This window comes from Sciurus vulgaris (assembly GCF_902686455.1).
Source record: "Sciurus vulgaris genome assembly, chromosome: X".
Taxonomy (NCBI): Eukaryota; Metazoa; Chordata; class Mammalia; order Rodentia; family Sciuridae; genus Sciurus; species Sciurus vulgaris.
Window position 1 is genome coordinate 127,380,291 of NC_136471.1, and position 27,941 is coordinate 127,408,231.

Below are 27,941 nucleotides of genomic sequence, written 5' to 3' on the forward strand. Positions count from 1 at the left end.
CCATGGCAACCGTCTCCCAGCCCACTTGGTACGCTCCGCCTCCTCTGTATTCCACGCAGCCTCCGCGCGGGCTGTCCCAGAATGCAGCGCGCTGGCGGGAGGTTTGGAACCTTGGGACGCTGAGCCTGCGTGGGTCTTGGTGAACGTGCCTTAGTTAAGGTAAGGTAGGGTCTACTCCTTTCCGTCCCTCCCATCTTCGCGTTGTGGGAGGCCGACTGGACCTGCACCTCTTGCCTTCACTGTGCGGGAGAGCAGGAAGGAAACTGGCGTCCCGGGGCCTAGGACTGTTTTCAGTGGAAGGACTGGATTTTAAGTGCTTGCTCTATTCTGGTATTATTTATCTGAAAACTTTCTTCATTCCTTCAACATCCGTCCTATTTGGAGTGTGAGATACTTAAAAGAAAAATTATCGTTGAAATCTTTAGACTCAGTTATGTAAAGTAAAAAGTGAAAAACATTTTCGATTTAATTAAAGTAGTTTTCAGCGGGAGAGGTGGGCGGTTCTGCCACTTAGGGGACATTTGGCAATTTCTGGAGACATTTGTGGTTGTCACAACTCTCACTACTCGGGGAAGCTGATGCTACTGGTTTCCAGGGGGGCAGAAGCCAGGGACGCTGCCAAATATCTTGCAATGCACAGGATAAAAGACAATGACTAGCCAGCACAAAACATAAGTAGTGCCAAGGTTTGAGAAAGGTTTGGATTTATGAAGTACTAGAACAAATTTTAGTTTCCTTAATTAAAAACCTATAATTGAAAGGAAATCATTGTGCATACAATATTGCCTTTCTTAAAACTTCAAAGGTACTGAAAACAACAAAGAAGTTGTAAGAACAGTCCCCCATATTTGCATCATCCATAGTCACCCATTTTAATATGGTACTTCAGAGTCTTTTGCCCCAGACTGTTTCTTATATTTACATTCTTTTCTGGGAAAAAAAAAAATCAAACACATTGTGTAAAAATGGTTTGAATACATTTGTAAAGACTATTTCAGCTGGAATGTAGCTCAGTGGTAAAACACTTGTTTAGCTTGCTGGAGGCCCTGGGTTCCACTTCCTGCACCACTAAATAAATAAATGAATTTAGTTATAACTGAAGTCTCCTTCTGGTTCCACTACCAGACTCTGACATCCATCCCCTTGTCTGGAATCACCAGCCATTCAACATGTGGCATAAACTGTTTAGTTTTGCTTTTATATTTTGGACCACACTACCTGGGTTTGAGTCTTAGCTTTGGCACTTTTTATCTGTAGGCCTTTGGGAATATCCTGAAATTCTGTGCATCAGTTTCTCATCTTTAAAATGAGATAGTAATATTTCCTATGGCATAAGGATGTCATGAGGAGTAAATGACTAATCCAAAGTGCTTAGAACAGTATCTGGCACTCTCTATGAGGAAAATAAAGAACTCCCTGCCACTATTCCTAGAGAAAACACTTAAAGAATATAGCAATTTTAAAACAAAAAGTATATAATACTGTTTCATATATTTTTCATTTCTATAAATACTACAGTATATCTTGTCTGCAGTTTCTTTTTAAATTTATTTTAAAAATGTAATTGACCATAAACAGTTTTAATGCATTCGTTTTAATGATTGTGCAATAAGCCATCTGTATTTATTCATTGTCCTATTGATGGTAATCAAAAATTTTCCTTCTTTTTTTCTGTTTTGTGGTATTGGGAATTGAACCCAGGGCTTCAGGTGTGCTAGATAAGCACTCTACCACTGAGCCATATCCTAATTTTTATTTTATTTGGAGACTGAGTCTTACCAAGTTGTTCCAGTTTCCTGGAACTTGGGATCTTCCTGCCTCAATCATCTGAGTTGCTGGAAACAAGTTTGTGTCACCACAGCACACGTACCTTTTACTTTTTTATATTACAAATTATAGTGCAGTGGACACATTCTAGAGCAACATCCTTATTCATATGTGATATTATTTCCCTGGATTTGTATCTAGAAATTAAAATAGTTGTATATATGCATTTTGGTTTACTGCCAGTTTATATTCCAAAGTCATCTCTCCCTTTTATTAATTACTCATAATTATCTCCTAATTGTTAGCTTTGTTTCCATTATAACTTCATTCACATCTTCAACACTGTCACCAACGTCTTTATAACACAGCAATACAATTTTGTGGTTTCTGAATTTGAAGTCTTTCAAAGGATTATCGTTGTTTATAGGAGAAAGTTAGAAGTTCTTAGTATGATGTAGAGCTCCTTCTTTAATTTAATGTTTAATTCTTTAACTTAGTAAATCACCATTCCCCCACATACACGGATATTTTAGGCATGTTAGATAATGCTGGGAAAGGAAAAGGGGAGATCAATTCTGGGTAAATTCCCAAGAAATGGTTAATAAAGGGAAAACCATTTTAATGGTGAACATATTTGGTAAACAGCTTAATTTACTTAACAATGCCATATATATGGGTAAAAGGTATCTGTCAACATTATGTTCATAAGATTGTGTTCAGTATTAGTAGGTGCTGTTTTTGGTTGGGCATCTTAATTCTACGTCTCTTTCTGAAGATATTTTTCCTTGCTTACAATTGATAATGGTTTCTTACAGACTTTTTTGGATTTCATATGCAGATATTATATTGCTCTTATAGGTTGTTCCTGAACCACAATGATAGTTTATTTAGAGCTTTGAAATGTATAATGCCAAAATGAATTTATAAGCATTAAAAGGAACACTGTGTTCATTGAGAGAGGGGGTTAGTAGAGAAGAGTGGGTAAGGGAAATAAGTTTTTGCCACCCTACTATGTTTATATTAACATAGGTTACAGTCATTCCTTGTATCCCTGGGTGATTGGTTACAGGACCTTCACACACAGATACCAATATCTGTTAATACTCAAGTCTGTTATATTAAATGCCATGGCATTTGTATATAATTTACACACACCCATCTACTTTAATACCTCTGGATCTTATAATATTTGTAATACCTCATGCAATGTAAATGCTACATAAATAGGTGTTACACTCTATCCATTAGGGAATAATGGCCAGAAAAAAAGGTATATGTGTATAGTACAGACTCAGTTTTTTTCTGGAATATTTTTGATCTGTAGTAGGTTGACTTTACAGATGTGGAACCCATGGATACAGAGAGCTGACTATATATGCAAATGCTATGCCATTTTATATAAGGGCCTTGAACTCTGGTGGGTTTAGTATCTGCTGGAGGTCCTGTGAGCAGTCCCCCATGGATACCAGGGGTTGACTGTACTCCAAAATTTAGCAACTTAAAATAGCATATCTTTATTATCTCCTAATTTTTGAGTGTTAGGAATTTGAGAGCAGCTTATCTGGGTGGTTCTGGCTCAGGTCTTGTCCTGGGGTTGTAGGATCTGCTCTCAAAAAGGCTCACTCATATGGCTTTGGCAGAAGGTCTCATTTCTTTGCTGGTTTTTGGTAGGAAGCCACGGTTCCTTGCTATGTGAATATCTCCATGGGACTGCTGTGTGGCAGGTGGTGTCCCTCTGTGCAGGTGATCTAAGAGGTGAAAGAGAAAGAACATTGTTCCTTATGATCCATTCCTGGAGTCACACAGTTCCTTCTTTCTGCCCTAGAAGCAAGTCACAATATCCAGCCCTCCCTCAAAGGGAGGCAAATAAGTGATACTTGATGAAAATTGTAACAAAGAATTTGTGAGCACATTTTAAAACCACAAGTGATATATTCGGAAATGAGATAATAAGATGGGACATCTCCACCTTGAAAATAAATGCTAATTGAATCAACTTTTAAGTAGAATTGCCTCTGTAAATCATAGTCCTTTCTGAAAATGTAGGCTACATTGACTTAAATTTTAGGTTATGGTTTATAATGATGCATTTTTCTAATTGAACTATTCATAGATTTTTATCATGAATGAATAAAACTTGAGCTTTTGGAGTTTTCTTCTCATTCAAGGAAAAACAATCCTATTGTAAATGATCTAGTTTTTAGTTGTTTTGGAAACAGTTGAAATTCCTGGTATACATAATGGTACACAAGTAGGGAAAGGTATGAAGTAGAGTTATTTATTGTGGAGGGGAATCTTTCTTCATCCACAAATCCTTAAGTATGTAACTATTCTTTCAGTGTTTGGAAGGTTAGATACTCTATGGGCCAGAACTAGCCATGATGCTGATGCTTATAGTGATGTTTGCAGTTAACAGTTGTTGAGTACAGTTGTTTCCTCTTATACACAGCTGATATATTCCAAAATCCCTAGCAAATGCCTAAAACCATGGGTAGTAGTAAGCTCTATATATACTATGTTTTTTCCCATATGCTTTGCTGCTTTGTCATATAGTACCCAAGTTAGCCTGTCTTCATATTTTATGTTCCGGTGCCTTCTTTGCATCCCTGCTCTTGAACTTTGGGGTCATTATTAAGTGAAATAAGGGTTACTTGACTATAAGCATTTGGATAACTGAGACAGCTACCAAGTAACCACACAGTCAGAAACATATCTAGACATGCTAGACAAAGGAATAATTCACATCTTGTCCTAGATAGGAAGGAGTGGGACAGCATGAGATTTTATTACTTTACTCAAAACAGTGCACAATTTAAAACGAATGAGTTGTTTCTGGAATTTTCTACTTAATATATTCAGGTCACAGTTGACCATGAGTAACAAACTGCAGTACCTATGATTAGGGTTACTACTGTACTTCCTGTTTAACAGGCTCTATTTCAAGTGCTTTGTATTTAATTCTAGTACCTTCTGAGGTAGAATTTTTTTTTTTTTTTTTTTTTTTTTTTTTTTTTTTTTTTTTTTTTTTTTTTTTTTTGGTACTGGAGATTGAACCCAGAGGATTTAACCATTGAACCACATCCCCAACCCCCACCTTTTTTTACATTTTAATTTTTTATATGTTCTTTTTGGTTATTTTATTTAGAGATGGGATCTTGCTGAGTTGCCAAGGCTTTCTTTGAACTCACGATCCTCCTGCCTCAGCCTACCCAGCCTCTGGGATTACAGGCATGCGCTATTGCACCTGGCTAGGTAGATATTATTATTATACTCCTTTATACAGATGTGCTTGTGAGGAATGAAGGGGTTAAGTAACTTGCCCCAAATCACACATCTAGCAATAGGAAGACCCAGATTCATACTGACTCTCTAAGCTTTTTCTGCTTAGTATATGGTAAGCATTCACTAGTGCTTTTAAACACTATCAAAGGAGTGATTCAGTATGTGTAGCCACATACTGAAAAAAGAGAGAACATCCTTTTTTAAGAAATATGTGTTCAATTTAGGTGGTGTTCTTTTGATTTTTATTGTATTTAACTAATTCTCTCCAGTTACCTTCTCTTTATAACCAGTTTGTTCAGAAGAAGAAAATGGATGCCAGGTCAATGTGGTAGTTAAAAGTGTAGACTCAGGAGTCAGAGGGCCTTTTTTCTAAGTCTAGCAGCATTGCTGATTAGTATTGTAACTGTGAATCCTTGTTGCAACCTTGGGAAGTTGCCTTATCTTCATTAAAATAAGTTGTTTGTATTCAAAAAAAGATAATAAGAATACTTATTTTATTTTATTTTTGGTACTGGGAATTGAACCCAGGGGCATTCAACTACTGAGCCAAATTCCCAGCCCTTTTTATTTTATTTTTTGATTTTGAGAGAGTGTGTCACTCAGTTGCTTAGGGACTTGCTAAATTGCTGAGACTGGCTTTGAACTTGCCATCCTCCTGCTTTAGCCTCCTGAGCTGCTGAGATCACAGGTGTACCACCACACCCAGCAGAATACTTATTTTTTTAAATTTTATTTAAAAAAAATTGTTCTTTTTAGATATACATGACAGTAGAGTGTATTTTGACAAATACATACTTGAAGTATAACTTAATTATAATTAGGATCCCATTCTTGTGGTTGTACATGATGTGGAGTTTCACTGGTGGTGTACTCATATATGAACATAGGAAAGTTATGTCTGATTCATTCTGCTGTCTTTCCTATTCCCATCTCCTCTCCCTTCTTTTCATTTCCCTTTGTCTCTTTCATTGAACTTCTATTCTTCCCTCCTCCCAGTTTGTTGTGTGTTAGTATCTGCATATCAGAGAGAACATTTGACCTTTGTTTTTTGGAATTGGCTTATTTCACTTAGGATGATAGTCTCCAGATCCATCCATTTACCAACAAAAGTCATAAAGTCATTCTTTTTTATGACTGAATAATATTCCATTGTGTATATATACCACATTTTCTTTATCCATTCCTCTGTTGAGGGGCATCTAGGTTGGCTCCACAGCTTAGCTATTGTGAATTGAGCTGCTATAAATGTTGATATGGCTGCATTGTTGTAGTATGCTGATTTTAAGTCCTTTGGGTATATACTGAGGAATAGGATAACTGGGTCAAATGGCGAGGCGGTTCAATTTCAAGTTTTCTGAGGAATCTACTGCTTTCTAGAGTGGTTGCATCAATTTGCAATTCCACCAACAATGTTTGAGTATACCTTTTTCCCTACATTCTCGCCGTTTATTGTTACTTGTATTCTTGATAATTGCCATTCTGATAATGAGATGGAATTTCAGTGTAGTTTTAATTTGCATTTCTCTAATTGCTAGAGATGTTGAGCATTTTTTCATATAATTTATTGACCATTCCTATTTCTTCTGTGAAGTACCTGTTCAGTTCCTTAGCCCATTTATTAATTGGGTTATTTGTTTTTTTGGTGTTAAGTTTTTTGAGTTCTTTATCCTGGCTAATGCTCTGTCTGAAGTGAAGACAGCAAAGATTTTCTCCCATTCTGTAGACTCTCTCTTCAGACAGAATCCTTATTTTATTTATTTTTTTGGTACCAGAGATTGAACCTAGAGGTAGTTAACCACTGAGCCACATTCCCAGACTTTTTTTTTTATACTTTATTTATAGACAACGGTCTCACTGAGTTACTTAGGGCCTTGTGAAGTTGCTGAGGCTAACTTTGGACTTGTGATCCTCCTGCCTCACCATCCCGAGCTGCTGGGATTACAGGTGTGCACCACCATGCCCAGTGGAACACTTATTTTAAAAGAATAGTTGTAAGCATTAAATAGTGCCTATATTGTACCTGGCATATAGGAAGCAAGAATGATTAATAATTCTATCCATTATAATAAATTGTATTAATCCTCAATTTTTCCCTACTTTGAATGAGAATAATGACTTCTTTAGGTAATAAAAATTCATTGTTTGTAAAGTAAGATTAATTTCTTATATTTTTTCAGCCTTGCTTTAGTCTCTCCCGTTTTCTTTCTGGGGTTTTATTTTTGTCATAGATCCTGTATAGGCTCTTTGTCTTCAGGAAGCAGGAGCCCAAGTACCTGGACTGTGGGAAGTCTAATTTGGGAATCACCATATTTTGATAGAGCCAGAGCTTCATGACAATTAAACTATTGATTAACTGACTTGTCATTCTATATGGGCTAAGGTGAAAATAGAAGAGAGTTGGTAGGTTTAAAACAGAGAGAGAAGTAGAACCCTTAAGAAATTCCCTGAGCCAGAAAGAATGTCTGAAGTCACTTTTAATAGAGCATGTAAACCTTTAAATATGTGCTATTAACACATTCAGGTATCTTTTTTTGATTAGTTATTAACATTCTAGCAAACTTTTTACAGGATGTATAGAAATATTATTGGGGATTTTCTTTTCTGCCAAGTGTGACATTGTCATGAAAGTATGTAGTATAAAAAGCTAAAAAATGCTTAGTGAAATTTATGGTTGCCTGTGTGATAATTTTCTAACAGAAATGTGTTTTCTTTTCAACTCTGCCTACTTCATGGCAGTTTTTCTCATTTATTTTTTAGGATTAAAAGCATCAACTGGAATCAATTTGCATTCAAAAATTGGATCAGCACAAAGACTTGATATTGTGGAATGCCTAGTAAACAAGCCATGTCATCTAAAGAACAAGAGAGGCTCTTGTGTTACAATGGAGAAGTCCTTGTTTTTCAGTTGTCTCAAGGAAATCTTGCAGATAAAGGGCCTGCAAAAATATCCATATTGCATGTCAAAAGAATGGTGTTTGATAGAGAAACAAGAACATTTGTTCTGAAGTCCACCGGGTTCTTTAGCATGAGGAAAGAATACTCTCATTTAAAAATTATATGTTGCAATTGTGTGTCAGATTTCAGAACTGGAATTAACCTCCCTTACATTTTGATACAAAGCAATAAAAATAACATTTTCAAATATTTTCTACTGTGTCTTCACAGTAACAATAAATTTGAAAAGCATTTGACTTTTAAACTAGCCCATGAGTTGAAGGAGAGCATAAGGGTTCTTAATGGCCCTTTAGTTTTATGGCAATATGTCAACACATTGTACTGTATCTCCTCCCACACTCGCAAAGTTATGAGTGTGTTGGTTAACTTTTCCTCTATTGAGTGGGCAGGCGAGATTGAAAATCTAGGTATAGTGTTATTGGGACTAACAGAATGTGATTCATCTGAGAAAGAATGCAACCAAAAGCCTTCAGAATCAGATTTTGCAATTCAGAATACCAAATTTTGTGTATATTCTCTTGAAAGTCAAGAAGTATTAAGTGATACTTATATTATTCCTCCTGCTTATAGCAGTGTGGTAACTTGTGTGCATGTCTGTGAAACTGAGATTGTCAACAACCAGTTCAGAATATCTCTGATTGCCCTAACTCGAAAAAATCAGCTGATTTCATTCCAAAATGGAACTCCTAAACGTTTGTGTCAGCTTCCATTTGGAGATCCTTGTGCTGTTCAACTTCTGAATTCGGGTGAAGGGAACCTCTTTTTCATTGTATCATTTAGGTCCAATGATGCTTGTGCTGTTTGGAAAAAGAACTTTCAGGTACAGTGTTTAATCTCTAATAATTCAGTTGGTGGTCTGGTACCTTTTAAGCATTTCTGTGCTTCATGGAGTTCACCCTGGAGTTTTATTAGCTAAGTCAATTTTTGTAGTTCTGCCCTTAAAATGTAATTAAGTGTCACATTGTTCTTTTTTTTTAAAGTTAGCTGAATACTACCTGATAATTTTTTGTCTTGCCATTATGAGTTTGGAAATACATAAATACATAACTATAATGATTATGTATTTCTTTGTCTTTTAACATAACTATTTCTAACTTTTATTAATATAATCATGTCAGAAAACCTAGGTTAAGGGAAATACAATAATTGCATTTGATCACTGCTACTTACCACGTAAGACAAAAAAGTAAATATGATGGTTTTGTGATTGAAAATTCTGAAAGGGAAATTTTTTTCTAAAATTGAGTTCTGAAAGGAGTTTACTGTTTGTGGTATTATGTAAGAGGTTTTGGATAATAAAATGAATACCTTATTTAATAATGAGATGATGTCTTTGATAGCAGTTTTTTCCCCAGAAACAGTCTTCCTTTTGATTGACTATGTATCCCTCTATCCATTCTTTTACTACCTCCTTCCAAGAAGGAATTAAGGCAGCTTACAAAGATAGGTAAAATACAAACAAGCATAACTCTGAGTAAATGATGAAAATCAAGGTTAATGTGCTCCCAGATCAGTTCTTCATTAAAGTCCTAGGTATGTTTAATCCAGTGATAGGACTTGAAATAGCTGAGTCTAGAGGATACTAATTAGCTTTTCTGTTCTCAGTCTTTCTCTCAAGAGAAATTGTCTCTGCAAGTTTTGACAAGAATGTTTGTAGCAGGCATTTCAAAACTGAGTTCATTGTCAGATATACCTGAAGTAGATATTGGTATGTTGTCAATAGGAAAAGATCTGTGTGTCTGATATGGTAGCCACTAGCCACATATGTTATTTAGTGCTTAAAATGTGGCTGGACTGGATTAAAATGTGTTACAAATGTCAAATATATATGAGATTTCAGATTTGGTAAAAAAAAAAAATCTCAATTTTAAAAATTAACTACATTGAATTAAAGTAGGAGTATTTTGGAGATATTAGGTTAAAGGCAGTTAGCCCTCTGGGGGTTCTACATCCATGAGTTTGACCAACTGCATATTTAAAATATTTGAAAAAAAATGATGTCTGTCCCAAAAATGTACAAACTTTTTTTGTATATTCCCTAAGTAATACAGTATAATCACAATTATATAGCATTTACATAATATTAGGTATAATTAGTAAGATAGAGATGAATTAAAGTATATGGGAAAATGTGGGTGGATTATATGCTAATACTACAACATTTAAAATAAAGGATCTAAACATCCACAGATTTTGGTATGTGTGGTGAGTCTAGGAACCAGTGTTCCATCAATATTGAGGGGTGACTGTATATTAAAATTCATTTCACCTTTTCACTGCTCCTAGAAAGTTAAAAATTATGTGTGTTATGCATTCGTGGCTCACCTGTGTTTGTACTGGATAGCAACTTTCTCAAGGTATAGATTACAAATGTGTGTGTATTCATGCGTGCCAGCTCTCTGGTGGTTGCATGCTGAGCACATTCTTATCACTAATGCTTCTTCCTAAAGTTCATTATGCTCCATGATAACCTTGGGAGGGTTCTGGGTTTACAAATAAACAGTCTTCTTGCACAAATGAAGAATCATAGCTTTAGAAATTATCCCAAGAGGACCAAGATTGATATTTGGTTGTACAGATTGAACAGCCTTACTTAACATTCTACCCTAATACAAACCATCATCATGTATCATCTAGATGTGCCTCTGCTCCTAGATTCTGAGTGGAACTGTTAGCATTTCTGCCTCAGGGAGAAAGGGGAGTCTCATCTTCATGGTGTTAATTTTCCAAGGGATCAGTCTGGAGGCTTTCAGCTTTATGGACCTTTAAGTAGCTGTTCTCTTCTTCAGATTTGGGGCCTCCTGTTCTAATATAAACTGGCCAAATCATTCCAGTAGGCAGGATGCTTCTAGGTGACCCACTGTTATGGGTGTTTACCTTTGTGTTCCCCTGATAATAGCTCTGCCTCCCTTCCCCAGGGTTTAAGCTAATAAGTTCATCTTGATGCTCTTTTAAGGTATTCTACTTTGAATGTGTACTAGTAGCACCAGTTACTGAATTTAACTGAATTTCTTGGGTAATTGTTCTTATCCTAGATACACATACACTAAGGCTTATGGGAATGAGGGTTTTCCATAAATTTGCCTTGATAAAGAATCTTCACTAGAGTTTTACTCTTGATAAATGTTACGATTTCCAAAAGATTTAGTTATGAGAAGTGTTAGAATTTATAATAACTTACAATAAGATTTTCACAGAGAAATCAGGAATGTGACAGTCCCTGGACAAACATTAATAAAGTATTAAATGTAAGTATCTTGGTATTTATAAAGTTGTCTTAATTCCTTGTGCTTTCTGATCCTGTAGTATCTATTTTATTTTAGTTTTTACACTACCATTTTCATTACTCATTTATAAAATTGGGGATAACAAATTACTACATGAAACAAAAGGGCTTGTTTATTTCACATCTGATTTTTTTCTTCTCTATTCTTCTTTTAATGTGTACTTTCTCTCAGATTGCTGCTAAGTGGGAAAAACTTACCTCTGTATTGATAGATGACTTTATTGGAACTGGAACTGAACAAGTACTTCTCCTTTTTAAGGACTCCTTGAACTCATTTAAAATAACAAATCTTGACAAAATAAATTATTCAGTAAGTTCTTTTGTTATATGTTATTTTAAGAGCTATATTAAGAAATTTTGAGTACTTAAGTGCGTTTGACCCACCATTTAAGTATCTGTGCTTTTATAGTTATACTTTTGAATTTTAAAAATTCATAGATTGAATCTTTTAAATCTATGCATTAAATCTCTCAACAAATATTATACAAATTGAGTATATGTAAATTTGGAATATGGTATATCTGATGTCATTCAGGTGATTTTAATATTATAAGTTAATTTTGTTGCTTCTGGAAAATCAATTTTTATAACAATAAGCACAATACCGTATTAAGGAGTAAAATGAAGTAAAACTGCATTTTAAAAGAAGTAACAGTTCAGAGTATCTTGAAGTCTTGAACGTGAAATTATAACTCTGCAGTTTCAGATCTGTGGAAAATCTTTCCAAACCTCAGATTTTTTTTTACTTGTAAGATGAAGATAATTTTTATTTTCTCTAGTTAAAGTAATAGAAAACTAATAATCCAATACTTTTAAAGCAGTATTTTAAGTGGTAATAGTAATAGACATAGTAATTTTATCTAGTTACAAGAAGATATGGGAATATAATTTGCCTTTCATAAAATTGAGGGTAATATTTTAGTGGATAAACTTTAATTATATTTTGTTAATCTTAAAATTTTCAATTTTATTTCAAAATTTTAGTTCTAAGGGTTTTTAAAAATTTTTTTTAGAGTGATCCATTGAATCGTAATGAAGATGATTTATTTGAAGATGAACCGGAACATTGTTATTTGGCGATTCCAGCACTGGAAAAAAGATTAAAAGTTAGTGTCTGTATTTGTTTTTTGCTTTTGTTTTTTTTTTAATATTTATTCTTTTTAGATATACATGACAGCAGAGTGTATTTATTTTGACATATTATGCATACATGGAGTATAACTTCCCATTCTCATGTTTGTATATGATGTGGAGTTTCACTGGGCATGTATTCATATATGAACATAGGAAAGTGATGTCCAGTTCATTCCACTGTCTCTCCTTTTCCTTCCCTTCCCTTCATTCTACTTTTGATTTTTGATGAATGCTATTCTGTTAAGGAAAGAACACTGAAAGAAACATGTTTAAAGTGTAAACAGCTCAGCACTTGGGGAAAATGGTATTTCAAAGGATCTTTACCTTTTTGGCACCTGTGTAAAAGCTATCGTAGCATTACTTACAAATATGACATCTAAAAATGACATCTCTTTAGAGTAAGATTGGGTAGATTTAATAAGCCTCATGAGACAATATAAGAGGCTCACTTTTGAAAACATTCTTTCTGGCCTATAGAATTGGTATACCACAGTATCTCTTTTGGAGAGAGGGGTACCAAATAGGATAAATTATAACAAATTATTTGACATGAGCAGTGTACCCTCATGTTTTCTGTAAAAAATTCTCTACAAATTCTGTTTTTCTCCTGAATATACATCCTCCATAAAACACTGAGACTGCAAAGAAATACTAAACAGAAACTAACAGGTACCTATGTAAAATAACCAATTTTAACATGTTCATGTTTATATTCTAATAGTTTTATTATGACTTGATGCAATTTACACAGAAATGTGATTATAAGATGAATGTTTTAACCTGCATTTTTGTTTATGTATATAAATATATTTTTAAATGTATAAAATAGCATGTAAATATATAAAAAAGTTTGAAGAATGATGTTTAACCCTGTAGTCCCCATGTAGATTCGACTATATTTTTTAATGTTTTGAGGTGGTGTTTTGCTCTTTACCCAGCTTGTCCTTGAACTCTTGGGCTGAAAACAGTCTTCCTTAGCCTCCTCAGTAGCTAGGACTGCAGGCGTGTGCCACTGTGCCTAGCTCTTTTATTACTCTTTAAAATCATATTTGCCTCCTCTTTATGTGTGTGTATACATATTTGTAGAATCTTTTGAAAATTGTAAATGTTAAAATACTTCACTCCAAAGTATTTCAGCAAGAATCTTCTAAAAATAAGGACAATCTCCTATGTAACCACAATATCATTATCATAATAGAAACTTAATCTTGCTGGGTGTGGTGGCACATGCTTGTAATCGTAGTGGTTTGGGAGGCTGAGACAGGAAGATCATGAGTTCAAAGCCAGCCTCAGCAATTTAGCAGGACCCTAAGCAACTAAGTGAGACCCTATCTCTAAATAAAATACAAAGTAGGGCTGGGGATGTGGCTCAGTGTTTAAGCACCCCTGGATTCAATCCCTGGTACCAAAAATAAAAAAGAAAAGAAAAGAAAATGAATCTTAATCTCTAAATCTTATTGATTTAGCCCATGTTGAAATGTATTTAGTTGTTATAAGCATGTTTTTTATATATCCTTTTTTCAGAATCCAATCAGTTTATCCCTACATTTGGTCATCATATCTCTTCTTGGTCTTTTCATGTAGAATAATATCCCCTTCTATCCTCCCCACTTTTTAAATGACTCTAATAAGGAGGCCAGGCCAGTAGTCACTCTTTTTGGATTTGTCTGTTTCTTTATGGTGTCCATTAAGTTTTTCTTTATCCCTGGGATTGGCAGACTTTCTAGACAGTAAATATTTGTACTTTACAGGCCCTTTTAAATTTTTTTCATAGCTTTTTCAGTTATTAAAGTGAATTTACTAAATGCTTATTAAACACAGATAAGAATGTGAACAGTAGATAAATAAAACAGTATAATGGAAGTAGAACCATAAAGGAAGAGATTGATATATTACAAACTTTCGCACCCTGAGCAAAGTAAATAAAAAGAAAAGTTGTGGGAAAAAATTGTAATAAATGACAAGGGATATTTTCTTTAATATAAATGTGCCTTCTTATATAGAATTGTTGGGAATGTAAAGTAGCCCTACCTTCTTAGGGGGAAACTTGTTATAGATATTAAAATGTGAATCACATGTGTCTTTTTACTATCATAGTTTCACTTCTAGAAAACCTAAGGATGAACATGAAATTTTTTGGTGTGGCATTAGGGATTGAACCAAGGGCCTTATGCATGCTAAGCACACAATTTACCACTGAGCAACAGCTCTAGCCCCAAGATGATTTTATAAGTATGTTTATGTAGTGTTTATAAATAACAAGAGTGGTCAAAGTGTAAATGCACACCTTTAAGGATTATGGTGAATAAATCATGATGTACATGAGAAATGGAATATTATATAGGTGCCAAGAAGAATAAGATATTTTTATACTGATTTAGAAATGATGCCATAATAGGGTAGTTTATGAAAGCATGTCTTTATAAGAGGTTTGATTTATGAAGCAGGCCAACTCTTCCGATTAAAAACAACTTAAAATAATAGATGAAAAAATTTTTAAGTTTGTTAAAAGTTCTAAAAACCTGACAGTATAAGAATAAATTATCAAACCAAAATTTCAAGTCTGGAATCCAGAGAAATAAGCAAAATATTGATGCTTCTTTTGCCCTGGGAACATATTCAAGCCTTCATCAGTGACAGTGATGCCCCATGCTCTTGGCAAAAATAAATATACCTCTCTAGAAATACATGTTTATCCCAGGCCTCATAGAAATCTCACATTTTATTTTATTTTTTTCAAAGAAAATGAGCCACTCATAGAATAAGAGCACATAAAAACAAGGCATCACAAGTAATTACTCACAGAAAATAACCAAATCTGTTTTTTCCAACTCAAGCTCAACAGATAACTAATAATTAAAGAATTGAAAGAAATGCAAAAAAATTTAGTGAATCAGAATGTATTAGAAAAATTATCCAAAAAAATCTCACAAAGACAAGGAAACTATAAAAGGTTAAATAAAGGAAAGGGAAAGCAGGGACAAGTGGAGATGGGGGATAAAGAGAGTGTAGTGTCCTTTTTAAGAATCCATGTATTCATAGCAGCTGTCAGTGTGGATATTGAAGTTCTAATGGTGGTAGCCATTTAAGAGGTTAGCAAATTTTCCATACCCCCATTTTGTACATGAGGAAACAAAGAAGCAGAAAGGTTAAGTGGCTTGCAGAGCTAGAGCTAGAGTCCATTGTACTATTCTTTCTCCCATGGAATTTATTTTCCAATGAATTATTGGAGGGGAAATGGAGAGACCAGGACCTTGGAGAGACTTGTGAACATGGACAGGGACATTGCTAGTAGCATTGGTTGTAATTTTCCACAACTGTGTGTAACCCAAATGTGTACCAACAGAACAGAGATGTAAATCATAGTCATAAGATGGAAGGAATGATCTATATTTACTAGTAACAACATGGTCAACTCTAAAATCATTCATAAAAAGTCCAGAAACAAAACACAAAAAAACTAAAAATGTTCCTTAGGAATTCATACAAATGTGTTAAAATTATGAAGATAAGGAAGTTATTTTAAAAGGGCCAGTGTAGTGTTGCTCCAGGGAAGAAAAGAAGTTTGTGACCATGGAGGGCTTACAGGCAGCTTGTGGAGTGCTGTTTTTTGACATGGGTGTTTTTATGTGGGTGTTGGCTTCATTATTAATCTGTGTACTCTTTTGTATTGTGTACTCTTCTACTGTGTTTGATAGAGCTCACAATGAAGAACAAAAAGCCAGGTTCAGTGTCGTCCAGTGCATGTGCTCCTTTATTGGGTTTTTGGTGGGTTTTTTGTTTGTGAGGAAGAGAAAGAACACATTCCTTAACATATAACATGTAACATGAAAATGTGTTGGAAAGGTAAACCATCTGTTGACTATGTATCTAGGTTTGTGTGTCTAAGAAGAGGAGGTGAGGCATACTTTTATATTGTTTAAATTTCTTACATATTTCTGTAGTTTTATAATAAAACTTCATAACATAAATTATCTAACAAGTCTTGTGATTCACTATTTAATCCTGGAGCAGGGAACATACTGAAGAGAGAAAGGGCAAGAAACCAAAGCTAGTATTCTGAGGGTTCATTTTCAATCTGTACACATAATCCTTCCTTCTACTCCATACCCATCCAGCAATTCAGATTTGGCTATATATCTCTGATGAGTACATCTTCTATACAAGTCATGAATTACTGAGTGAATGAGTGATGCACTGTGAAAGATGTGTAGCTCACAGAACTAGGTCAACAAGAGTAGTGTAAAATATTAGAAGTTTAAGATATTAGACACTTTATATACTTTGTGCAATGAGGTGAGATATAGAATTAATTTAGTCTTCACCTTCCAACTTATATTCATTGATAAAAGTAAAATTGGCTTGCCTGAAAGTTTAAGGAATCCAGAAGAGGAATGCATTTTGTTTTTTAAATATAGAAATATGTTTTATTAAAAGCTAGATTAATACTTAAACAGCTTCAGATATCCATCTGAAATGAAACAACTTCTATCAGTTCAATGGCAACTCTTTAAATTTTCAGCAGCACAATCTATTCCATGAATGTTTCATCCTTAGTGCTGAAATCTATTTATCTGGTATAATAAAAGGAATGTGTTGCTCTGTGCCCAGTTCAGACCTACATTTGTATTATTTTTTTCAGTAATTTTCAGTATTTTTTTTCCAGGAGAGTAGATCATTGCAGTGAGTTTATTGACATAAAAATAAACTTATAACATGTCAGGGCTGTTACATGACATAAAAATAAACTTATAGCATGTCATCTTTAAAATTTTGTTGTAAAAATTATATGAACAGAGGGTTTCAAACTATCATATTCATAGTGATCATTTCTATTCATGATGTCTTTGCTTATATGGATGCTTAGTTTTTGAAACAAATTATTTCAACAAGAAAAATGTTTTTGATGAGGGTGAGAGTGTTCACAGAATTTGATTCTTATCCATATTGATTCTTAGTTACTTAATACTAAAATGGATGCTAATAGGTTGGCATTCTCAGTTTGATACATAAACTCTATATTGCAGTTATTTGCTATATTTTCCTTTGAAAGAAAAAATACTTTTTTGTAATCAGTCTTAAAATCTATAAATAAAAATTTTTGCTCTGAGAAATATTCCCTGCTTTTCCATAGAAAAATGAATTGAAAAGCACATTTGGAGAAAGTACTTCCTGAATTAATGGTATGCCTGGTTTCATTTGAAATTATGACTCTGGCAACTATTTTTCTTTCTACTTTACAGGTTGGTTTGGCTTCTGTTCAGGAATTACAGCAGCATCTCTTGCTTAAGGAGAAAATTATTTCAAAATCTTGGAAAGCTTTAATAAATATGGTTCAAGGGAAAGATGATAGTACATCAAGTGCAGAGGAGGTAAAATTAATCATGGCCATTTTATCACTTTATGCATCAAAAATCTGCAAGCAAGCTGTTGAAGAGTTATTTAAATTGGAATATTGGAATATATTAGAAAATACTGCTCAGTGGATCAAGAACAAATGTTTCAGGGATTATACTGGTGGACTTTTATGACATTGAAAAATATTTGATTCAGGAGCCAATATTTTACCTATTTGCATGCAATCCTATAGGATATTAAATCTTGGTTAATTAAATTAAATTTCAGTTATCAGAAACCTTAAGGAACAAGTTCTGTTGATTAAAAAAGATTTAACTATTGACTTTTTTATTTATATGATTTAGATAGGAATTACTCATAAGTAAATATTTCCTGGATTTGTAAATAGAATACTGAGCATTATTTAACCTTATATTAGTGATGACATAATTTCATCATTAGCATGATGATTGTTCTTTCAGTCAGTTGCCTTGTTCACTTCTAAGGGTATTTATTCCTCTATCTAGTAAATACCCTTAAATTGCTGGGTTTCCTTAGTCCTTCTATCTACAGTTTATAATTTTACTTTTTTTTTTGTGGCGGACCATCATATGAACTTCTTCAGGTACCTTGCAGTTCCTTATGCTGTTATAGTAATGTCAAAAGTTAGTTAAAACTATTCAGACTTTATAAAAGCAGTGTTTATGCATATTAATTACATACAGAGAAAGACCAGAATGTATAATTACATAGAGAAACTTAATGTGGCATTTTTATTTTCTCAAGTGCACTCTTGTGCCTTGCCCTGACTTCCTCTATATTGCCCATCCTTTTTTTTTAGTTGTAGATGGACACAATACCTTTATTTAATTTATTTATTTATATGTGGTGCTGAGGATCTAATCCTGTGCCTCACATGCTAGGCAAGCACTCTACCACTGAGCCACAACTGCAGTCCCTATATTGGCATTCTTATGTCCCCTGCCTGCATTTCAGTCTTAGCAATATGAGGGGTTTGGTCCAAAATATGATCCTGTTAATGTAAAAAACATAAGAAAAGCACATCGTGTTGTATTTCTTTATCACTGTTCTAATTTCCTGGGAGATCTCACAAAAGTCCTTGTTAAAATTGAGTCCCCATTCCCTTCTCAGCTACTGCATCAATTTTGCTAGTATTACAAAGAAAGAATGTTTAGAAATGAATTGAAACCACTATGTTCAAGGCCCTATTTTGGGCTGTTTACATTGTTAATTTTAAAAACAAGACTGGAAGGTAGTAACAGTTTCCTCAGGTTTCAGATGAATAACCTGCCACAGATCTCACAGCTGCTGGCCAAAGCCAGTAGAAACATGTTAGTGCACTATTGTGCTGTAAGTGCCCATATCTTTTTTTTCAGTAATTATCACATAGAGAGAGAGTAGGCTAAGTTAGAGCACAGGCTTTGGAACTAGTATGCCTTAGTACAAACCCAGCTCTGCCACTTGCTTGCTGTGTTACCTCTGGCAAGATACTTAACTTCTCTGTGCTTCATTTTCCTTATCTGTAAAATGTAGACAACAATACAACTGACAAAGGACACTAGAGTTATTGTAAGGGATGAATGAATTGATACATTAGTGACATTTAGAACAGTGCCTGACATAAATAGTCAATAATATATGTTGTTATCATTACTACTATTTCTATTGTTATTATAAATGCTCGTGTGTGCAGAAATTACTGAGCATGGCCTGGACTTTTAAGAATAAATTTTAACAATCTGTAAATAGTCCAAAGATCAGTTTAATTGGTTTTATTAACACAAAAGTCTATAGTTACCAGCTAAGTGCAAGTTGCTAAGATTTTGGATTGTTTTTGGTATACCTAGGGTACATATTGTCAGACTGACATACCTGCTGGTTCTGTGTCGAATAACTCATCTTGTTCCTGTCAGTCCGTGCTTCTTGATCAGAATAGATAATTAATTTTATGTTTTATGTATTTTATTTTAGTAAATTATGTGTAATATATAATATGGTACATTATGATTTATTATAAAATAAGACAAGAAGACCTGACCAAAAGCTGATTTACATTATTTTAGTTTTGCTACATTTGATACTTTTCCTAATCAGTTATTTAAACATATTTTTATATAAGGGATATCTTGTTCCTTTTTGTGGTAAAGAAGAAAACTGTGTTCATGCCTTTGATGAAAAGCTACCAGACAATTTTCAAGATTCAGAACAGCTAGTAGAGAAGATATGGTATCGTGTCATGGATGATAGCTTAGTTGTTGGAGTGAAAATGTCATCTTTGAAGCTGTAAGTAAATTCTGACATGATAACGCTTTCGACCAGCACTGTCCAATTAATGTAAGCCACATGCAATTTAACTGTTCTAGTAGCCATATTAAAAAGTGTAAATAAAAGCAGATGGGATTAATTTTAATGATGTTTTATTTAACTTAGTATATCCCAAATATTATCATTTCAACATGTAATCAATATAAAAATTGTTAATGAGATATTTTAGGTTTATTTTTTCATATCAAGTTTTTTTTTTTTTTTTTTTTGCGGTACTGGGGATTGAACTCGGGGCCTTGTGCTTGCGAGGCAAGCACTCTACCAGCTGAGCTATCTCCCCAGCCCTCAAGTTTTTATATTTATATCACATTTTAGTTCGGACTAGCTCCATTTCTAGTGCTCAATAATCATATGTCTCTTGGCCAATATAGCTGTAGAAGTATCTCTTTTACACAAACGCATTGATGTTAATAACATGAAGAAAGTGATATTTACAAAACCAAGAAGTTGTAGTCTCAGGGTAGGAAATAATTAAATAATATTCAGAGCTTTCTATCAAAACATTTGGAAGTATTGGGAACATTTAGAAACTATTGACTAACATGGATTGGTGAAAATTTAGTTAAGTAACAGAAGTTTCTGATAATACAGGAATTTTTCTCTTTGAGATCATGTATAGGGAAGTAATGTCTGTGTTGTCTGCAGACTAGCAAAGAACTTTTGAGATAAAATAGACTAAATATAAGCATTGTAGTGCCACATTTAAACCCCAAATATGCAAGTAGAAAGAGACCAAGTAGTGCCTTGTAGTAGTTGGAGAGAGCATGTCAGTATATATGAGCAGCTCAACACAGTAGGACATTTACATTACTTACCTAGTGGAGTTGAGATATGGATTTGTTCTTGTTTCTGTGAATTTCTAAGGTGTTTTGGGCTGGTTGATCATATGGAGTTTTTTGTCTCTTCTTTAATGTGGTGAGTTGTATTGAGCAATTTTCTATTATAAAACCCATTTTGTGTTACTGAGATAAACCCAAATTTATTCTATCATTTGGTACACTGGTATATTTGGTTTGTTAATGTTCAGTCAAGAATATTTGCATTTTTATTCATGAGTGAAATTGGCTTGAAATTTTCCTAAACAATACTTGCTTGGTTTTAGTATTAAGGATATACTTGTTCGTTTTGTGTTGGAGGTCTTGCTGTGTTGCTCAGGCTGGCCTAGAACTCCTGGACTCAAGTGATCCTCCCTTCTCACCCTCCTAAGTAGCTGTGACTCCAGGAATATGCTACCATGCCCAGCTTATGCTATACTGTATTTATTCATTTATTTTTGTCTGTGATAGGGTGTCACTGTGTTGTCTGAGATGGTCTCATGGATTCAGGAGCTCAAGTGATCATCCCTCCTCAGCCTTCTGAGTAGCTGGGATCACAGGTGTGCACCACTGTGCCTGGATTTATACTAGTTTATAAATGAGATAAGGATTATTTTCTTTTCTTCTGCTTTGTGGAATAGTTTGTGTCAATTCAGAATTATCTGTGCTTTGATATTTGCTTGTACTGACCTGGAAAGCAGTAGAAACCTGGCCATTTTCTTCATGAGATGTTGTTTTTTTGCAGTGCTGGGAATTGAATTCAGGGCCTTGTGCATGCGCGGCAAGCACTCTACCAACTGAGCTATATCTCCCGCCCCTATGAGATGTTTTTTAGCTACTGATTCAGTTTTTTAAAGAGTTAATGGGATCATTCGGATTTTATGTATTCTTAAATGCATTTTGCTTATATTTTCCTAGTAATTTGTCCATTTCACCAAAGTCATCATATTTATTAGTATGTTGTTACCAAGATATTCAGATATTTATCAAGCACATTGTCAGTCTTTTTTTCATTCCAAAACTTGTGTCTCTTTTTTTCTTGATTAATTTTGTTAGAAATTCATTTTATTAGTCTCTTAAAAATTTTTATGCCAATCTTTGATTGTGTTTCCTGTTTATTAATTTCTTATCTTTTATTATTTTCTTCTACTTTCTTTGGGCTCATTCTGTTATTAACTATTTCACTGTGATGTGATTAGATGCAGATATTGATTTTATTCTTCTTTGGGTCTTAGAATTTCTTGACTCCAAGAAATGATTTTTAATTTTTTTGGCAACTCAAGAGATTCTTAGTTATTACCTTTTCAAATATTGATGCCTCCCAATTTCCTTTTACTTTTTTTTCTCATGGGTTTCCTCTTAGTCCAGGAAGTCCTGTTAGGTCTGCTAATTCTATGCTCTGTATCTCTTAACTTCTCTTTCATATTTTCTGTTCATTTCTCAGTATGAATCCTAAGTTTCTTCTGTTCTATATTGTGCTTACTAATTTTATCTTTAGTTCTCTCTATTCAGCTACTTAATCTCATCAATAAATTTCTAATTTTTATTATTATTTGCATTTATCTTAAGTTATTTGCTCATCTTCAGATCTGGCTCATTATTTTTTATTGCTTCTTATATTTTCACTTGCCTTTTATTTCCTTAATAATATGGTAAACAAAATTACTTTAAAAATGTTTTTATATGTAAGAAATTTCAAACATACTGAAAGAAAAATACAGTAAACCCCATCTACCAGTCATTGAGCTTCAGCATTGCTCAACTCATTGCTAGTCTTGTTCCATCTATACTTCTATTCTCTTCTTACCCCTATTATTTTGAACAATCAAAGGCTTTTTTTTTTTTTTTTTTTGGTGCTGGGGCTTGAACCCAGCACCTTGTGCATGTGAGGCAGTACTCTACCAACTGAGCTGTATCCTCAGCCCCAAAGATATCATTTTATTTCACCTGTAACTATTCTAGTGTATGTATCTAAAAAATAAGAGCTTAGAATATGTATATAATCCCCCTCAGAAATTACCAGTAATTTTCCCAGTAAACATTAAAATTTCCTAGTTGTCTCTATCAAAATTTTTTTCATATCCAAATAAGATCTATAAATTGAACTTGACTGATATTTTCCAGTTCCTCGTAATCTATATGTGCCATTTTCTTTTTTTTTTGTATGTGTTTCTCTTATGTAGTTTGAAAAAATCAAGCAATAGGCTCTGTGAAGTTCTGTAGACAAGATCTTGCTGATTTCATCCTGTGTTATTGCTTCACATGTTTCTCTGTCTCCTGTATTTCCTCTAAAGTGGCAGTTAAATCTAGAGCCTGGATCAGATTGATACTTGAATTTCATTGAGAGAATACTTAATAGATAATGTTGCTTTTTTGCATCAGGAGGTATATAAAGTTGGATCTTTTCATTTTGTGATATTAGCTATTGGTGATCATTGTTTTACTGGAATTTCCAGTATGATGATTTTCTGATTCTATTATTGTCTTTTTATTAGCTGGGATATTTCTATAGAGAAACCTCTCATCAGTTATTTAGCTATACCCTCAAATAGAGTTTGTAATATAGAAACCAGAGTTTAGACATAAAAGGTGTTCATTTGCTCCTGAGTGCATTTTTTCTAGACCTTTTTAGTGGGCAGAGGGAGATTTTTTGTTGTCATTGTTTGGTTGGTTGTGATTCTTTTTTTTTTGTCCATGATAAAACAGCATAAATTCATGCCAGTGTTTCCAATTATACTAAGAAGTTCAAGATATTTACTTATCACCACTAGTCTTGCATCCATGTCTTTTTTCCATTGCTGAAAATCCCAGTTCTCAGTTTGTACCAACATAATTACTTGTTTCATTCCACAGTCTATATGGCAATATTCACAGAATAACAGTACCAACAATATGATTGTTACAAGTTTCAACATTTTTTTTGTAATCCTTATTATAACCCGCTAGATATACAGTGAAATTCTTGTGTGTTAAAGTCATCTTATTGATTGTATTATCATTCTCACCTGTTTTATTTGGTAATGTTGGCAATGTTGAATGTATTAAAATACGCCTATATCATAGTTATAAGTTGTTAGAAATGTAAATCTGGGAAGAATTGCTGAGAAACCAGCAATATTCTGTATTAAAAGCAGATATTATTCAAGTAATTTATGGGAATATAAAGTGCAATTTTTATTTTAGATGTATTTGAAATCTAAATTATTACCAAAATAAACTCTGGAAAATGAGTAGTTTTTTTTTTTTTCTTCTTTGAAAAGTTTGAATGGAAAATCCTACTTCAAAAATAAAATCCAGGCATTATTGTACCATTCTTTACCTTTAAAAATTATTTTCCAATTGTGGGGTGCCATAGCACACACCTATAATCCTAATGACTTGGGAGGCTAAGGCAGGAGGACCACATGTTTGAGGATAGCCTGGACAACTCAGGGAGACCCTGTCTCAAAATCAGAAGTAAAAGGTGCTGGGGATATAACTCAGTGGTAAAGCATTCCTGGATTCAGTCCTTAGTACAAGAAACAAAGAAAGAAAGAAAGAAAGAAAGAGAGAGAGAGAGAGAGAAAGAGAGAGAAAAATAGAGAGGGGGGGGGGGAGGGAGGGAGGGAGGGAGAGAGAGAAAAGAGAGAGAAAAGAAAGAGAGAGGGGGGGAGGGAGGGAGAGAGAGAGAGAGGAAGGAAGAAAGAAAGAAAGAAAGAAAGAAAGAAAGAAAGAAAGAAAGAAAGAAAGAAAGAAGGAAAAACAATTTTCTATAAATCTAACATATTTCCAGTGGTTTTGCCGGCCTGTTTTAGAAGGTATGGTACAGGACCTTTAAAAAAAATGTGTATTGTTAACTGTGATATATTTTACCTTTGAAATTATGTTTCCTACGAAAGAAGAGAATAAACATTTTTGTCATTTGTATGGTGTCTAATCTTTTATTTGATTTTTAAAAATGAGGTGATGGATTTTAAAAAATGAGTTGGTAGAATTAACCAAACTTATATTTTTTACAGGTCCCTCAATGAAGTGACTTTATCACTGATAATGGAGCAAGCCTACAGCTCTAGCTTTCGGCTTATTAAGTGTGAAAATAGAGTGATTAAATTGAGTACAGATTCTTTCCCAGCACCACACTTGATGCCACATGAAATAGGATCAGAAGCCAAAAAGATCAAGTTGACCTCTGATAGTAAGGAAGAAGGAAGATTTGCTTGTGAACAACCATATATGAAAACATATGTAGAGACAATTACTGCTATAACGTCTCTTTCACCACTTTTAGCATTCAATAAATTTTGTTGTGTTGTGCTGCTACACATTAGGGAGAAAGAAAATGGTAGCTGTCCTAAAGATCGTTATATTCCATGTGGCAGACTTTTTTTAAGTCTAGAAGATCTTTCAAGTGGGAAATACTTAATGACATTTCCAAAGAAGAAACCGATAGGTTTGTTGGCACTTTTTAATCAGAAACTTAATTGAATCAGAAAATTTTAAGAAGGATTTATTTGATAATGAACAGTTTAACGATAGAAATTGTGACATTTTTCTTGTAGAGGACATGGAAGATCTTTTTGCACTTCTTACAACATTGCACAAATCTTGTTTTCAAGTCATCTCACCTGGCTATTCCCTGAATTCAATGAAGATGTGGCTCTTAGAACACATGAAATGTGAAGTAATCAAAGAATTTCCAGAAATGTGTTTTTGTAAAAGGCCAAGAAGTTTCTATGGGACACTCTTCAACTGGAAACAAAGAACCCCATTTGAAGGCACTTTAACAGTCTATTCCAGGTAATGCACATTAAGTTGGAGTGTTAGTGTATGTGAGTGTGGTGACCGCATGGTCTAACAGCTTTCCTCTTGTAGAGTTCTGTGCTACTGTGGGATGTGTCAAGGCCATGTCCTGGTATATAGTGAATAGACAGGTGTAACTTCAGTTAGAAACTGAAGATCTCTGCTTTAGTTTTGTTTGTTATTGACTTTTTAAAGAGTCTAGTAATTGTTTTAAGATTTCCTTTTACCTCTTCATAGTGAGATTTTTTAAAAATATACTGATCTTAATGTTTAAAATAAGTTTAATCAGGAAGTGGTTAATAATATGAACCAAATTAGTTGTGTGTGTGTATTTGCTGCAGTCTGAATTTTATCAATGATTGCATGCTTTTTTGATTCTATTCATCATTGTAGTGTATAAATGAATATCAGTTGATTACTACAATATGCTATAAGTGACTGCTTTGTAATATCATATTTGGTTTTTATTTTAGGAATCAAACAGTTTTGTTCCAGTGCCTTCGTAATCTCATCAGAGTTCTCCCTATGAATTGTTCCTTCAAAAATTTAAAATTAGGAAATGAGGATTTCCTAATTGATCGTTTGGCATTGACTTTGGAGAAGGAACTGGTTACCCTTGGTTCTCTTTCTTCTTCTGCTTTAGCTAAGGTTGAAAGCAACTTTGTACAGATGGGTGAAGCAAACACAGGAAAGAGTAGTGTCATGACTGCTTCATCAGACAAGAAGGAAAATATCCATTTGTACAGAGAAGAAGTTCAGCGAGAAAAGAAGAAAATGTTGGAAAGGAACCTAAAAGTGAGTGGTGTCCTTTATAGAGAGATGACTTTAAAATTAGTTGAGATTCAGTTGCAATCAGACCTCTGTGCAGAGAAACTGACCAGTTTACAATCACAATTTCAGCGTGATCATATTTGAAATTGTGTTTTCTCTCCCATCAATTTTCATTCTGCTTTGTATGCCCCCTTTGTAAAAATATTGAGGCTCATTGCAGTTCTTTTAGTTTTGATGATGCATATAATAGTATTCCTTGTGGAGTAGCAGTTTTCAAGTGGGGCTGTTTTACTTTCCTTTGTTCTCACCTTCCATTGCAAGGAACATTTAACTGTGTCTGAAAGTGTGTTTTTCTGGTTGTCAGAAGTTGTGGGGTAGGATATTATGTGGACAATCATAAAAACCAAGACGAAACTAATACTGGGGTATTGTGGCTGGATAATTCTTTGTATTGGGGAGCTGTCCTGTGCATATAGTAGGAGTTTTAGCACCATCCTTAACCTCCTTTACCTTCTAGGGATATGTAGGGGTACTGTGGGCAAATAATTATCCAGCCCAAAATGTCAATAATGCAGAGGTTGAGAAATCCTATATTATATTCACCACTGAAGTGAAGACAGAAATGCTATAATAGAATTTTGATCTAAATCTTTAAAAAAATTCTTTGCTAATATTCTGCTTAGTAAAACCTAGCGTGTAAAAAACAACTTCAAATGAATAAATTAAGCAAGACTGTGAGGATTCACAAGTTCCTATAAATATTAAGCTTCTGTAGGAAGTCAAATGGCAGAGTGTCTGAGTGAGACTAGTTTTTGAAACACTGGTTAATTTAAATTTTATTAGAGACCTGCTCTGAAATTGTGTGAGTCTATAGGAATGTAAAAATTTTAGGGCATTTTTCTAAAAAGCACATCCCTTTCAAAAGGCTAAGTATACCTCACAGGCCACTATTAAAAATAAAATTGAAAATGCTTTTAAGTCATCTGAAATTCCAACTCTAGGCAAAGGTAAAATATAAAGTTGTAACTAAAATAATTTAAAGAATATGGTGTTCCTTAGGGACAGAGAAATTTTAAAAATAAGTGAAACTTGACTTCAATAAAGAAGTGATTTATAAGGGATCCAGTGAGAGACATTTCAAAGGGATAAAAATTGAACCTCCTCTTTTCTTTTTTTGAAAAATAAGAATTCTTGACTAATAAGTGTCAGGAGAAGGAAAAAGACACCAAAAGGTATGAGCAGAAAGAAATGTTCCTGATCTTTTTTACTCTAAAATCCTTAAGTGCGATGCCAGTTTCCATCTCAGTTGAAAGAAATGAAGATGATTATAGGAAGTAGCATCTCATGCTTGCAGCTATGAAGTGCTAATTCCCCCCATGCCATAGAAGTGCTTGTACCTAATGATCTGGTGATACAAACTACAAATGGTTTTTAGAAAATATAGGTGATTAGTTTCTTATCTTAGTTTT

The 27,941-nt window shown here is 33.9% G+C and overlaps 1 protein-coding gene across 1 annotated transcript; it reads left to right on the forward strand.

Annotated features, from left to right (window-relative positions):
- The first annotated feature begins 64 nt into the window (after window positions 1-64).
- FANCB (FA complementation group B) lies at window positions 65-27,011 on the forward strand. The gene is made up of 9 exons (XM_079123140.1): window positions 65-159; window positions 7,807-8,824; window positions 11,463-11,600; window positions 12,304-12,396; window positions 17,668-17,796; window positions 19,902-20,065; window positions 24,921-25,351; window positions 25,461-25,698; window positions 26,175-27,011. Exons 2-9 carry the CDS (start codon window positions 7,877-7,879, stop codon window positions 26,614-26,616), a joined length of 2,583 nt encoding a protein of 860 aa, XP_078979266.1. The 5' UTR covers window positions 65-159; window positions 7,807-7,876; the 3' UTR covers window positions 26,617-27,011.
- The last annotated feature ends 930 nt before the right edge of the window (window positions 27,012-27,941 follow it).